Raw genomic sequence first — 12,847 nt, 5'->3', positions numbered from 1 at the left:
ACAGAGCAACTAAGCCCATGCACCACAACTACTGAGCCTGCACTCTAGAGCCTGTGAGCCACAACTACTGAGCCCACACATCACAACTACTGAAGCCCACGTGCCTGTAGCCCATGCTTAGCAACTGCAACAAGAGAAGACACTGCAACGAGAAGACTGCACACTGCAATGAAGAGTAGACCCTGCTCACCTCAACTAGAGAAAGCCTGCACACAGCAACGAAGACCCAACACAGCCAAAAAAAAAGAATAAAATAAATAAATTAAAATATATATATTAAAAGAAAACCTACAATAGATACATGAAAACTAAAGAGAAAGGAACACAAGCACACTACTAAAGAAAATCATCAAACCACAAGGAAAGAAAGAAAAAGAAGAAGAAATAAACAGAGAAGAAATACAAAAACAACTGGAAAACAAGAAACAAAATGACAATAAGTACATACCTATCAATAGTTACTTTAAATGTCAATTGACTAAATGCTCCTAAGACATAGCTGATTGGATTAAAAAAAAAACCAAGACCCATCTATATGCTGTCTACAAGAGACTCACTTCAGAACTAAAGACACACACAGACTGAGGGTAAGAGGATGGAAAAAGGTATTTCATGCAAATGCAAATGGAAACAACCAGAAAGTTGGGGTAGTGATACACATACCACACCAACTAGACCTGAAAATAAAGGCTGTAACAAAAGACAAAGATAAAGGGATCAATACAAGAAGAGGATATTACACTTGTTAATGTATATGCAACCAATACAGGGGTACTTAAATATACAAAGCTATATTAACAGATATAAAGAGAGAAATTTACAATAATACTATAATAGTTGGGGACTTTACCACCCCACTTACATCAATGGACAGGTCATCCAGATAGAAAATCAGTAAGGCAACAGTGATCTTAAATGAGACAATGGGGGAATTCCCTGATGGTCCAGGACTCAGCGCTTTCACTGCTGGCTGCCCAGGTTTAATCCCTGTCGGGGAACTGGGATTTCACAAGCCACAGGGTCCAAGAGACAATGGACCTGTTGGACCCAATAGATAAGATATTACACCCCAAAACAGCACAGTACACATTCTTTTCAAGTGCACATGGAACATTCTCCAGGATAGGTCACATGCTAGGCCAGAAAACAATCTTAACAAATTTAAGAGGACAGAAATTACATCAAGCATTTTTTCTATGTGTATTTTAAACCCCACAATATGTTATTTGTAAATATTTATATTTACATGCATATTTAACCTTTTTCATTATGTTCCATTTCTTCCTTCATTTCCATATTTCCACCTTGAGTCATCTTCATTCTGCTTGAAGAACACCCTAGTTTTTCCTTGCAGGTATGCTATATTAATTCTCTCAATTTCTATTTTTTTGAAAATGACTATTTTGATTCTGTTAAATTTTTTTCAATTTTATGAACAATATATACTTTCATATGTAAGAATCTATTTTGCTAGAATAGGCTTTGAGGTTGTCAGATGTTTTCTTTCGACACTCTAAACGTTTTTCAGTGGTTCCTGATTTCCATCATAGCTGTGGAGAAATCAGTTGTTAGACTTACTGCTGCTTCTTTGAAGGTTGACTTCTTTCTGTGGTTGCTGGTAAGATTTTTTAATCTTTGTCTTTCTTTTCTGCAGTGTTCCATTGCCTTTTGCTACGTAACAAACAATTCTGTGGACAGATTGAATTTTCCAAAGATGATTATGACAAATAACTCCCATCTCACATGCCCTTCTAGAAACTTGCCATTCCCCTATCAGGAGATAGTCTTTACACATTTTCCTTGCACCTAATGTCTCTGTGTCTGCCTCAACGAGTAGAGTACAGCTGAAGCAATGATATGTGACTTCCAAAGCTAAGTCATAAAAAGGCCATGTATTTCTGCCTTCCTCTCTTGGACCATTCATTTTTGAAACCCAGATATCATGCTGTGAGGAAGCTCAAGCAGCCTGTGGAGAAATTCATATGCACAGGAATCACAACTGGCTTTAGGACTAGGTGGCAGGTAGAAATTGGAAGGGCTCCAGGGAGACTATAAAGGGACTCATGAAGGCCATTATTGATGACCTAAAGGAAAGTAAAATAAATTTATTGGAAGCTAGAGGCAACACTGACACCTGCAGTAATGTGAAAAAGGGTAAATATACCTAATGAATTCAATGATCTAGCTAAAGTGATTTCCCAGCTGAGTACTGACAGTGACACCTGGCTTCTCCTTGCTGCCTATGACAAAATATACAAGAGGAAGAGGTGAGCTAAGAACTGCTAAATAGGAAGCAACCAGGACTTGCCAAGCTTGGCAATAATAATGTTTCTCCTTTCCAGCTTCTCCAGATGGTAAATTATTCTGTAATTATTCTATAATTAAGACTGGACCTCAGAGCAAAGTCAAACCTAGGGTGGCTCTGTGGGAGAGACTTTGTAAAGACCTCAAAGATTCAAGGTAGTGCTTCATAGAACATTTCAGAATGACAAAGTTCCTCTAAAGATTTTAAGGTGCACCTAACAGATCCTGTCTATTATATAACAGAATTTATGGGAATCTTAAGGATGTTTGCCTGCAGCATTCTCCCAAGGAGCCCCAGATAGAAAAGTTCCTATCTCAAACAGATTTGTAGTGGTGTGTTGTCTAAGGAATTGAACCCCACTGATATATATATATATCTTTTTTTTTTTTTTTTTTTTTGCGGTATGCGGGCCTCTCACTGTTGTGGCCTCTCCCGTTGTGGAGCACAGGCTCCGGACGCGCAGGCTCAGCGGCCATGGCTCACCAGCTCAGCCGCTCCGCGGCATGTGGGATCTTCCCGGACTGGGGCACGAACCCGTATCCCCTGCATCGGCAGGCAGACTCTCAACCACTGTGCCACCAGGGAAGCCCCCCCACTGATATTTTTTAGAAAACCTACATAATTCTTAAGAGAATGGTTCTGGTGGAAGCACAATGAGTTTGAACTAAAAGAGATAGAAACAGTGCAAAATAAAAAGAGATCTTTGGATGCCTCATCTTTTTCATCCAGGAAGCAGATCCAGGAGGCTTTTTTTGCTAATTTAATTTTCTTATGGGAAATACAGGTTTCAACTCAGAGGGTGGAACCAAGAGCTACAGAGAACAACTCACAGAGAGTAAACTGAGCACCAATGGAAGAATTGGTAACATGTTCTCAGCGGGATTTCAGAATGGCTAGGGGCCAGTGAGTGTTGTGTGCCTCCCATATTCCCCATTATTGAACAGGAATATCTGTAAGAATTATCTTATACCTGCCTACCATCGTATTCTGGATGTCTGTGTATGTGGACAGCTAACTTGTCTCTTTAGTTCACAGATCTTCAGATTGAGAAGAAAGATACTCAAGGAGCTATACCCAAGGAATTATACCTGGGGAACTTCATCTGCACCTGGACCTGATATAAATGATACAATCTTAGACTTTGAGCCTGAGCATGATGCTATAATGGAATGAAACTTTGGGCGGGGGCGGGCTTTAAAGGAGGGATGACCATATTTTACAGGGGGGAGGAATGTGAGCCATTGTGGCTAGAAGGCAGATTTTCCAAACGGTGGTCACAATGTTTCCCATTCCACCTGCTCTTCTAGAATCTTTCCACTCTCCTTTTGAGAGGTGAACTCTATGTTCTCCTTGAACTTGGTGGGTCTTTGTGATTGCCTTGACCAGTAGTGTACAGCAAGAGTGATGCTATGTAGCTTCCAAGACTAGGTCAAAAACATGCCATACAATTCAGCTTTGCTACGTTGGGATGCTCACTCTTGGAACCCAGCCCAGTTAGCCATTGTAAAGACCCACAAGGAGAGAACTGAGACCTCTGAACCATAGCCCTGCCTGAGATCTTAGCTGACAGCCAATACCAACTTGCCTGCCATGTGAGTGAGAAAAATTAATGGTTAATGTTTTTTTAAAAATAAATTTATTTTTGGCTGCATCTTTGCTGTGCGTGAGCTTTTCTCTAGTTGCAGACAGCGGGGGCTACTCTTTGTTGTGCTGCGCAGGCTTCTCAATGTGGTGGCTTCTCTTGTGGAGCACGGGCTCTAGGCGCAGGTTTCAGTAGTTGTGGTATGCAGGCACAGTAGTTGTGGCGCACGGGCTTAGTTGCTCCGCAGCATGTGGGATCTTCCCGGACCAGGGCTTGAACCCGTGTCCCCTGCATTGGCAGGCGGATTCTTAACCACTGTGCCACCAGGGAAATCCAAGAATGGTTAATGTTTTAAGCCACTGTGTTTTGGGGTGGTTTGTTACAAAGCAATAGATAACTGAAACGCCCCCCAAAACACAGTCACATAAAACAATATTTTGTTCACAGATCCACAATTTGGACAGTGCTTGACTGGGACAACTCTTCTCTGCTTCAGGATATCTGAAGCCTTCACTGGGAAGATTCAAATGGCTGGGGGCTAGAATCATCTTGAGGTTTTTTCAGTCACATCCCTGTACTTGGGCTGAGATGACTCAAAGGTTGAGCTCATTTGGGACTATTACAGGAAGAGCTTACAGTTGGCCTCTCCGTGTATTTGGGGCTTCCTCACAGCATCACAGCCTCGAAGTTGTAAAACTTCTTAGGGTGGCTCAGGGCTCCAAGAGCAGTTGTTCCCAGCAAGCAAGGTGGGATCACCTTCATGGCCTTTACGACCTACCTTCTGAAATCATAAAGCATCAGTTCTGCTGTACTCTACTGAGGCAGTCAGAAACCCATCCAGATTTGAGGGGAGGGGACATAGATCTCCCACCTCTTGGTGGCAGAAATGTCAAAGAATTTATGTTATAAATTCTATGTTATAAAACTGCCACAAACAATTTTTCTGTGATGTGTTAAATATGGTTAACTTGCTTGAGGTTTATGGTTGTTATGAACTGAATGTGTCCCCTCAAAACTCATATGTTGAAATCCGAAACCCCAATGTGATGGTATTTGAAGGTAGAACCTTTGGGAGGTTGTTAGGTTTAAATGAGGTCATGAGAGTGAAGCCCCCATGATGGGATTAGTGTCCTTATGAAATGAGGAAGAGAAACTGGAGCTCCCTCTCTCTCCCTGCCAGGTAAGGACACAGGAAGAAGGCAGCTGTCTGTAAGCCAGGAAGAGGCGCCACCAGGAACTGAATCTGCCAGAACGTTGATCTTGGACTTCCCAGCCTCCAGAACTGTGAGAAATAAATGTCTGTTGTTTAAGCCACCCCATCTATGGTATTTTGTTACAGAAGCCTGAGCTGACTAAGACATAGTGCTGTTGGAATATGTGGCTGATGTCTTTGTCAGCTTTAGAAAATTCTCAGCCATTATCTCTTCAAATACACTTACACGATACTTTGTAGCCTTGATATCAGAGAAAGTGATGATGATGCCTCTAAGAATGTCACAGTATGATTTTCCAAAGTCTGTTCTTACAGCCAGGAAGCAAAAAGGAAAATAGCTCATAGTCAATCACCTTTGGAACAGAGTTTTGACTTGACCATCCAGAGCCAGATGATCCCCTTCTTACCGTAACTCCTCTCAGAGGATTCTTCTCTAATCTCCGTGAGAAAAAGGTCAGTCTGGCTTTCCCTCTATCAACACCTCTCTGTATATTTTAGCCAATAAAAATTCTACCCTGCTACCAGTAGTTGAACCAGTAGCAGACACTGAATGGCCATTCTCTCCCAGTGATGGAAAAAGTAGCCCAGTATTTGTTCAGGTTTAAATTTCATCTGTGCCTCAAAGTGTTAAGTAAAAAAATCTAGATGAAAACACAAATTTTAATAGCGTTGATACTTTTTACTATTTAGTATTGTATACTTCTAATTGGATCTTCTACAATAGGCATTTGTTACATTAGAAAAATTAATGACAAAATTAATCTCAAAAAAGTAACCTAAAATATAGCATTAATACCAATGACATGAATTTAATGTTATCCAGGGGACAAGTGATTCACATAAGATTATTAAACACTAAAATCTGACCTTGAATCTCTCCTATCAATAACAGACCAATTACAATTTGGGGCATTACAATTTGGGGCAAGCTCCAAGGTGTTTGGTGAAGAAGGTTAGAATTTGCTTCCAAGCATCTACCTGGGCCTTAGAATGAGCCCTGGGCTCCCCACCCCAGATCACAGGTTTGTCCAATAATTTGTGTAGGGAAGCTGGGCACATGGGAAAGTAAGGAGGCTCAATGTAATGCCCAGTCCCAGGGTAAGAGATGATCTGGGGTTTTTCCTTTCCATGGGCCTGTAACCGTTCAGAGGCTATCTGGGCGTATAACTCGCTCCTCCAGTTATGGTCATCCTGACCAACAATGAAGAGGATGGGCCCCTGGGCCTTCTCTATTGGAATCATGCAGGGGTTCTCACATCCCCCTACAATATCATTCCTTATATCCACAATGTCCAGGAGGCCTGAAAAAGCTACCTTCATTCTCCTTAGGTCATGGCCCAGTGGTGGAATGCTATTCTCCTTGTAGTATATGGCTTTGTTTCCATTGAAGCCAGATCCATTGATGGAAACTGTAGCTGAGATGTTCTTCAAAAATGAGGCCATGGAGAGACAAATATCAGCCCCTAAAGAAATGCCCAGAAGTCCAATGCCAGGGCCCTTTACCTGTAAGAAAAGAAGGGACAAGAGTCAAAAGTCAAGAACCTACCCAACAGAAAAATGTTTTTCTAAATGTGACTAGAGATGCTGCTAGCTTTAATTTGTGAATTGGCCACAAGAGACTCAACCTCAGCTGACAGAGTTTCTTCCCATGTAGAGACTATCGTGCTGGACACACGGCAAACAAATCTTAAACTCACTGGCAAATTTGGGAATTGGTTGCAAACTTCCAGAGAGTCATCCACTAGAGAATGCTGAGTCATTGGAGCCTGTCAATTTCAGAGCTTCATTCAGGTTGAATTAAAGCATCAATGTTCCTGGGCATCTGTGTGGAACCAAATTCTGTTCCAAGAAGTGAGTCTTTCATCAGACCCCATCTAAATATATATTGACAAATGATTAACTTTATAGAAACAAAGTACAACTTCAGAGTCCAACTGAGTGGTTCTAAGCTTATGAAATGGGTGGACAAGTTTTGATCAAAATCTGAGAACATACTCTGCTATCAGAATAAAGATTAAAAAGCATGCAAAGCTAAAAATTTAGAAACTCCACTTGCAAAAGAAATTTTAATATTACTACATAATTCCCTAAAATAAAATATCACATGAATTTTACAGTGAATTCTGCAATATTAATCCATCTGACAAAGAAAGTGGAGTAGAAGAAATCTCTGTGAAGAATAGAGCAGAATCAATGCACCTGGCACAGGTGAGTGCAAAGTGACACCCTCTCTGGAGGTAGTTCTAGAGAGAATGATAAAGGACATTAGGAGAACCTGGGTGTGTTGAAGCATGTAGCACAGCGCTTCTTCAAAGTAGTCCAGGTGTATGGTGTCGAATTTCTTGGGAAGATCTTCAAAGTCACAATAAGCTAGAGCCAATGTGGCAAAGCCATGGCCAGCCAGAAGGCTGGCCCGATATTCCAACAGGGCTCCTCCAACACCAAAGATGTCAATGATCCCTGGGAAAGGTCCTGGTCCTAGAGAAGGTAATATTATAGAGAGAAGGTATTATATAATTTAAAGAAATTGCTTTCCTTTTAGAGAGCTTTCTAAAGTATTTAGTGGGTTCCCGTGAATCAACGAAAACGGCTTCCTGAGTCATTATTGACAAGGAATACAAGTTCCAAGTTATCTCCAAGGTTCTAAGAATCTTTAGTTGTAAGGGAGGGTAACAAAGTCTAATGACTGCATCATTGAAGGAGGAATTTCACCTTTTAGACAGTGTTGAATTGCAGTGTTCTGTTACAGGATTGGACACAGAGTTAACAATCAAAACAAAGCTTTATACTGTGTTGCACCAACCCTTGGCGTTATTTTTGGTTCAGATGTCAACTTAGAGGAAAGAAAAAGAAATACCAGGCGAGGCTTCAGGTGAGGAAGGCAGTGAAGTCTCAAAAGTGATCTGTGGTAGAGAGGAACATGAAAAAGTGGGTAAGGGGCCCAGCGTACCCAGGACACTACAGAAGGGAGACATGGCAATAGATTCCTTGACCATCATCATTTAGTGTAAAAGCGATCAGCTGATGCCTGTAGAGATCTGTAGCGTAGTTATTAATAGCAAAGTGAACCTACCGATCCCATCCAGTCTTTTTTTTTTTATCTGCACAATAACAGTATCCACCTCATTGGGACAATATAGAGATTAAATGAGATAATGCAAGCAAAACTCGTAGCATAGTGCGGAACATATCAAAAGCCTCCAATGTGGCTGTCAGGTCTCTGATTTAGTCAACATCCGCTTCTTCTGACCGTGCTCCCAAGCCAAACTCCCTGGGAGGCGGTATCAGAAACCAAGGCAGCCCAGGGAACATGCTGTCGAGGTCCCAGCACCCCAGCCTTACCCGGCGGCAGGAAGAGCGTGGCGCGCACCCGGCCCGCGCGCACTGGCTCACGCCGCACCCCGGGCGCCAGGAAGTCGCGCTCGTGCACCGCGCGGCCCAGGAGCCGCTGGGCGCCAGGGTCGTGGCCATCGAGCACCTCCAGCTCCACGGCGAAGGGCGTCTGCACGTCCCGCTTCAGAAACCGCCAAAAAGGCTTCTCGGGCTCCAGAGCCCAGAGGAGCCCCATAGGCTCGAGCCCCGCGAAGCTGCCGCCCAGCGCGGGCGCGCGCTCGAGGTCCAGCTGGCCGTGGGCGTCGGCGCAGTAGCGCGCGTGGGCTCGGAAGAGCGCGTCCTTCTCGTCGCGCAGGGACGCGCGCAGCGTGACCGGCTGTCCCGGGGCCAGGCCGCACACGGCGATGCGCACCGGCTCGTCCCAGCGGCAGCGGCCCGCGGGCTCCAGCGTCACTGTCACCGCCATCCCCGGCGCACTGCCGCGGTCCCGACTCGTCTGAGGTAAAAGCGCTAGGTTGTTCTCTAGGCCCGGGGCGGGGCCTACCGGGATGTCCTGTTGTCTGGCTGTGGCACCCAACCCGCCCGCGTATACTCCTCTTCTCAAACCTCTCCCTCGTGGGAGTGAAACTTGTTGGGTATGGATTCGTGGTGAAACCAGAGCTGAATGACTTTCGGTAGAATACCAAGAATTCCATCCTCTCCATGGAAAAGGACAACCTTTTCTTTTTCTAACTTTTAATGAGTTATACACACACACAAAAGGTGCATAAATTCTAAGTGTGTATTTTAGTGAATTTCACAACCCAAACATACTTGGGGTAACCAAGCACAAGGATCCGGAAACATCATTACTTCTCCAGAAGCCACCCTCATTTCTGCTCCAGTCACTTTCCCTTCCCCAAGGTGCTCTATCCGAGTCCAACAAAACAGGCTAGTTTTTCCCAACTCTGCATTTTATGGTGATGAATCCTTCAGTGTGCCTTTTTTAGTGTCTGCTTTCGCTCAACATTCATTACGTTTGTGAGATTCATCGTTTTGTTGGGCGTAGTTGTAGATTGTTCATTATCACTGCCAAATAGTATTTCATTTTGTGATCATAAATGTATTTGACGATTTTATTGCCTATGGACATTTGGTAGTTCTCAGTTTAGGACTCTTAGGAATAGTGCTCTGAGCATTCAGTGAACATGTGTCCATTTTGATGGACATGTATGTGCGTTTCAGTGGAGTGAATACCTAGGAGTGGAATTGCTGTATTATAGAGAATAATAATGTTCGGCCTTAGTAGATACTAAATGTCAAGCTTTTGAATGTCACGTTAGAAGCAATATAGGTATAATGTTCAGGGATGCCCAGCATTTTATATGTAGTATAGTAATGGCTACTCTTTAGCAATGTCCCACCTGTTATACATACAAAATTTAACAAGTTTATAAAACACTGGGAATATTTTTCAAATATTGGAAAGGAGGAAACTGAGGCTTGGAAAATGTTAAGATGCTGAGGATTAGCCTCTAATAACTGTCAGAACCATGACTTAACTCCAAACGTGGAACTCAACAGTGAGCAGCAGCATTGCAGTGAAATATATTAGAATTCTACCTCTGAGTTCAGCACTGACTAGTTCTGAAGTCTTAAGTAAGTTTATATCTTTTGGGGTTTAAGAGTTCTTGTGTGTAATGTGATGAAAGTCTCCTATATGGAGATAAAAGGTGATAGTGTATGTGAAAGTCTTAGAAGAATATTAGGAAGCAAAATGTCATGTTTGATTTCGTAGAGGCAGAGATTGAGCCCATGCAGTGTTTTGTTTCTCATGAGATATTTGCCATAGGTTTGCATCCTGCTTTTTAAATTCTTTTTAAAGGAAAAGACATATTTTCCAAAGCAGATGTAAGCAATACTGAAACGTTTACAGTGTGAATGATAGTCTTCTCTGTTCATTTGCCGCTTTCCCCCAAAGATGAGTGCATCCAACTAGATTTTGATTCTGAATGTTTAAAGTACGTACATATATGGGAGTGTGAACACGCTACGGTACTGTTCTTTTTATTGTTGTTTGTTTGCTTTTTTAAATAAAAGAGTTATATACTTTGTACTATTTTCCCACTTCAACCACTTGTTTAAGATAAGTTTTGATTTTTAAAATACTAATAGGCATTATTTTTGAAAAAGTTTTAACTTTACAGTAAAATTCAACAGAAAGTGTAGAGAATTCCCATATCCCCAGTTTCCCTTCCCACACAATTTTCCCTATTATTAATATTTTGTGTTAGTGTGGCATATTTGTTACAGTGGATGGAGCAATATTGATACATTATTATTAACCGAAGTCTGAGTTAGGTTATATAGGCATACCTCCTTTTATTGCTCTTTGCAGATATTGAGTATTTTACAAATTGAAGGATTGTGGCAACCCTGCATCCAGCAAGTCTATCAATGTTATTTTCTCAACAGCATTATTATATATTTTTTAACATCTTTATTGGAGTATAATTGCTTTACAATGGTGTGTTAGTTTCTGCTTCATAACAAAGTGAATCAGTTATACATATACATATGTTCCCATATCTCTTCCCTCTTGCGTCTCCCTCCCACCGTCCCTATCCCACCCCTCTAGGTGGTCACAAAGCATGGAGCTGATCTCCCTGTGCTATGTGGCTGCTTCCCACTAGCTATCTATTTTACATTTGGTGTAGTGTATATATGTCCATGCCACTCTCTCACTTTGTCCCAGCTTACCCTTCCCCCTCCCCATATCCTCAAGTCCACGCTCTAGTAGGTCTGTGTCTTTATTCCCGTCTTACTCCTAAGCATTATTTTTTAATTAAGGTGTATACATTGTTTTTTTAAGACATAATGCTATTGCACATTTACTAGACTACAGTACAGTGTAGACATAGCTTTTATATGCACTGGGAAGCCTAAAAATTTGTGTGATTTGCTTTATTGTAGTGGTCTGAAACCAAACCTGCAATATCTCGGAGGTATGCCTGTAAAAATTGACAAATGCATAATGTCACGTATCCATCACTACAGTATCATACAGAATAATTTCATTGACCTAAAAATTCTGTGTGTTTCACCTGTTCGTCCCCTCCTCCCATCCCCAGGCGACCACTGATATTTTTAGATATTTATTTTGCCAGAACATCGTATAGTTGGAGTTATACAGTATGTAGCATTTTCATATTAGCTTCTTTCACTTAGCAATATGCACCTAAGCCTCTTCCATGTTTTTCTGAATCCTGATATGTCATTTCTGTTTATTGCTGAGTAACATTCTATTGTATGGATGTATTATACAATAGAGTGATTGTTGGATCATATGCTGAGGCTATGTTTAGCTTTGTTAGAAATAGGTAACTGTCTTCCAAAGTGGCTGTACCATTTTGCATTTTCACCAGCAACAAATGAGAGTTCCTCTTGTTCCATATTCTCTCCAGCATTTAATTTTGTCAGTATTTTAGAGTTCAGTCATTTTAATAGGTATGTAGTCATATCTCATTGTTAATTTTACTTTGCAGTTCTGTAATGACATATGATGTTGAGCATCTGTTCATATGCTTGTCATCCGTATATCTTCTTTGGTGAGGTATCCATATGTTTTGCCTATTTTTTAAACATTGAAGAATAATTGACTGCAACATTATGTTAGTGCCAGGTGCACAACGTAGGCACTCAGTATTTCTGTACGTTACAAAATGTACATAGGTCTAGTTATCATCTCTCACCATACAGAGTTACTACAATATTATTGACTATATTCCCCATGCTGTACATTTCATCCCTGTGACTCAAGTATTTTGTAATGGAAGTGTGTACCTTAATGTCCCTCACCTCTTTCACTGAACCACCTACCCCCTCCCCCTTGGCAACCACCTGTTTCTTCTCTGTGTCTGTGAGTCTGTTTCTGTCTTGTTTTGTTTTTTAGATTCCACATATAAGTGAAATCATATGGTATTTGTCTTTCTCTGTCTGATATATTTCACTTAGTAAAATACCCTCTAGGTCCATCCATGTGTTGTAAGTAGCAAGATTTCAGTTTTTTTTTATGGCTCAGTGATATGTGTGTGTGTGTGTGTGTATATACACATATACATATATACATGCATATATCACATCTTCTTTATCCATTCATCTATTCATGGGCACTTAGGATGCTTCCATATCTTGTTTATTATAAATCCTGCTACAATGAATATCGGGGTGCATATATCTTTTTGAATTAGTGTTTTTGTTTTCTTTGGAAAAAAAACCCAGAAGTGGAATTGCTGGATCATATCGGTGTTCTGTTTTTATTTTTGAGGAACCTTCATACTGTTTTCCAGAGCAGCTGCACTAACTTATATTCCCACCAATGGTACATGAGGATTCACTTTCTCTACATTCAAGCCAGCACTTGTTATTTGTTGTC

General features: G+C 41.4%; 1 protein-coding gene and 1 long non-coding RNA gene across 3 annotated transcripts; one reads left to right on the top strand and one right to left on the bottom strand.

Moving 5' to 3' along the window:
* The first annotated feature begins 1,540 nt into the window (after positions 1–1,540).
* On the top strand, positions 1,541–7,427 carry LOC125963630 (uncharacterized). Its single transcript, XR_007475842.1, has 4 exons — positions 1,541–3,208; positions 5,068–5,553; positions 6,755–6,951; positions 7,218–7,427. It is a non-coding gene; the product is annotated as an uncharacterized LOC125963630 (long non-coding RNA).
* On the bottom strand, positions 5,759–9,102 carry ACOT4 (acyl-CoA thioesterase 4). Of its 2 annotated transcripts, none has more exons than XM_004262216.3 (3): positions 8,443–9,102; positions 7,376–7,578; positions 5,759–6,603 (listed from the first exon to the last, which is right to left on the bottom strand). In XM_004262216.3, the coding sequence occupies exons 1-3, from the start codon at positions 8,897–8,899 to the stop codon at positions 6,013–6,015; spliced, it is 1,251 nt and encodes a 416-aa protein (XP_004262264.1). In that variant the 5' UTR covers positions 8,900–9,102; the 3' UTR covers positions 5,759–6,012. The 2 variants fall into 2 exon arrangements, with proteins under 2 accessions (XP_004262264.1, XP_049562485.1); XM_049706528.1 differs by lacking the exon at positions 8,443–9,102 and adding an exon at positions 7,958–8,102.
* Positions 9,103–12,847: the final 3,745 nt, after the last annotated feature.

This window comes from Orcinus orca, chromosome 2 (assembly GCF_937001465.1).
Source record: "Orcinus orca chromosome 2, mOrcOrc1.1, whole genome shotgun sequence".
NCBI classification, from domain to species: Eukaryota; Metazoa; Chordata; class Mammalia; order Artiodactyla; family Delphinidae; genus Orcinus; species Orcinus orca.
Note: the sequence above shows the minus strand (reverse complement) of the source record. Positions and strands in the feature narration are given on the sequence as shown.

Coding starts and splice junctions, on each gene's coding strand:
- ACOT4 (XM_004262216.3), bottom strand. CDS start 8,899: ATGGCGGTGACAGTGACGCTGGAGCCCGCGGGCCGCTGCCGCTGGGAC. Junction 7,579..8,442: donor CACGCTCTTCCTGCCGCCGG/GTAAGGCTGGGG, acceptor TACCTTCTCTAG/GACCAGGACCTTTCCCAGGG. Junction 6,604..7,375: donor ACATGCTTCAACACACCCAG/GTTCTCCTAATG, acceptor CTTTTCTTACAG/GTAAAGGGCCCTGGCATTGG.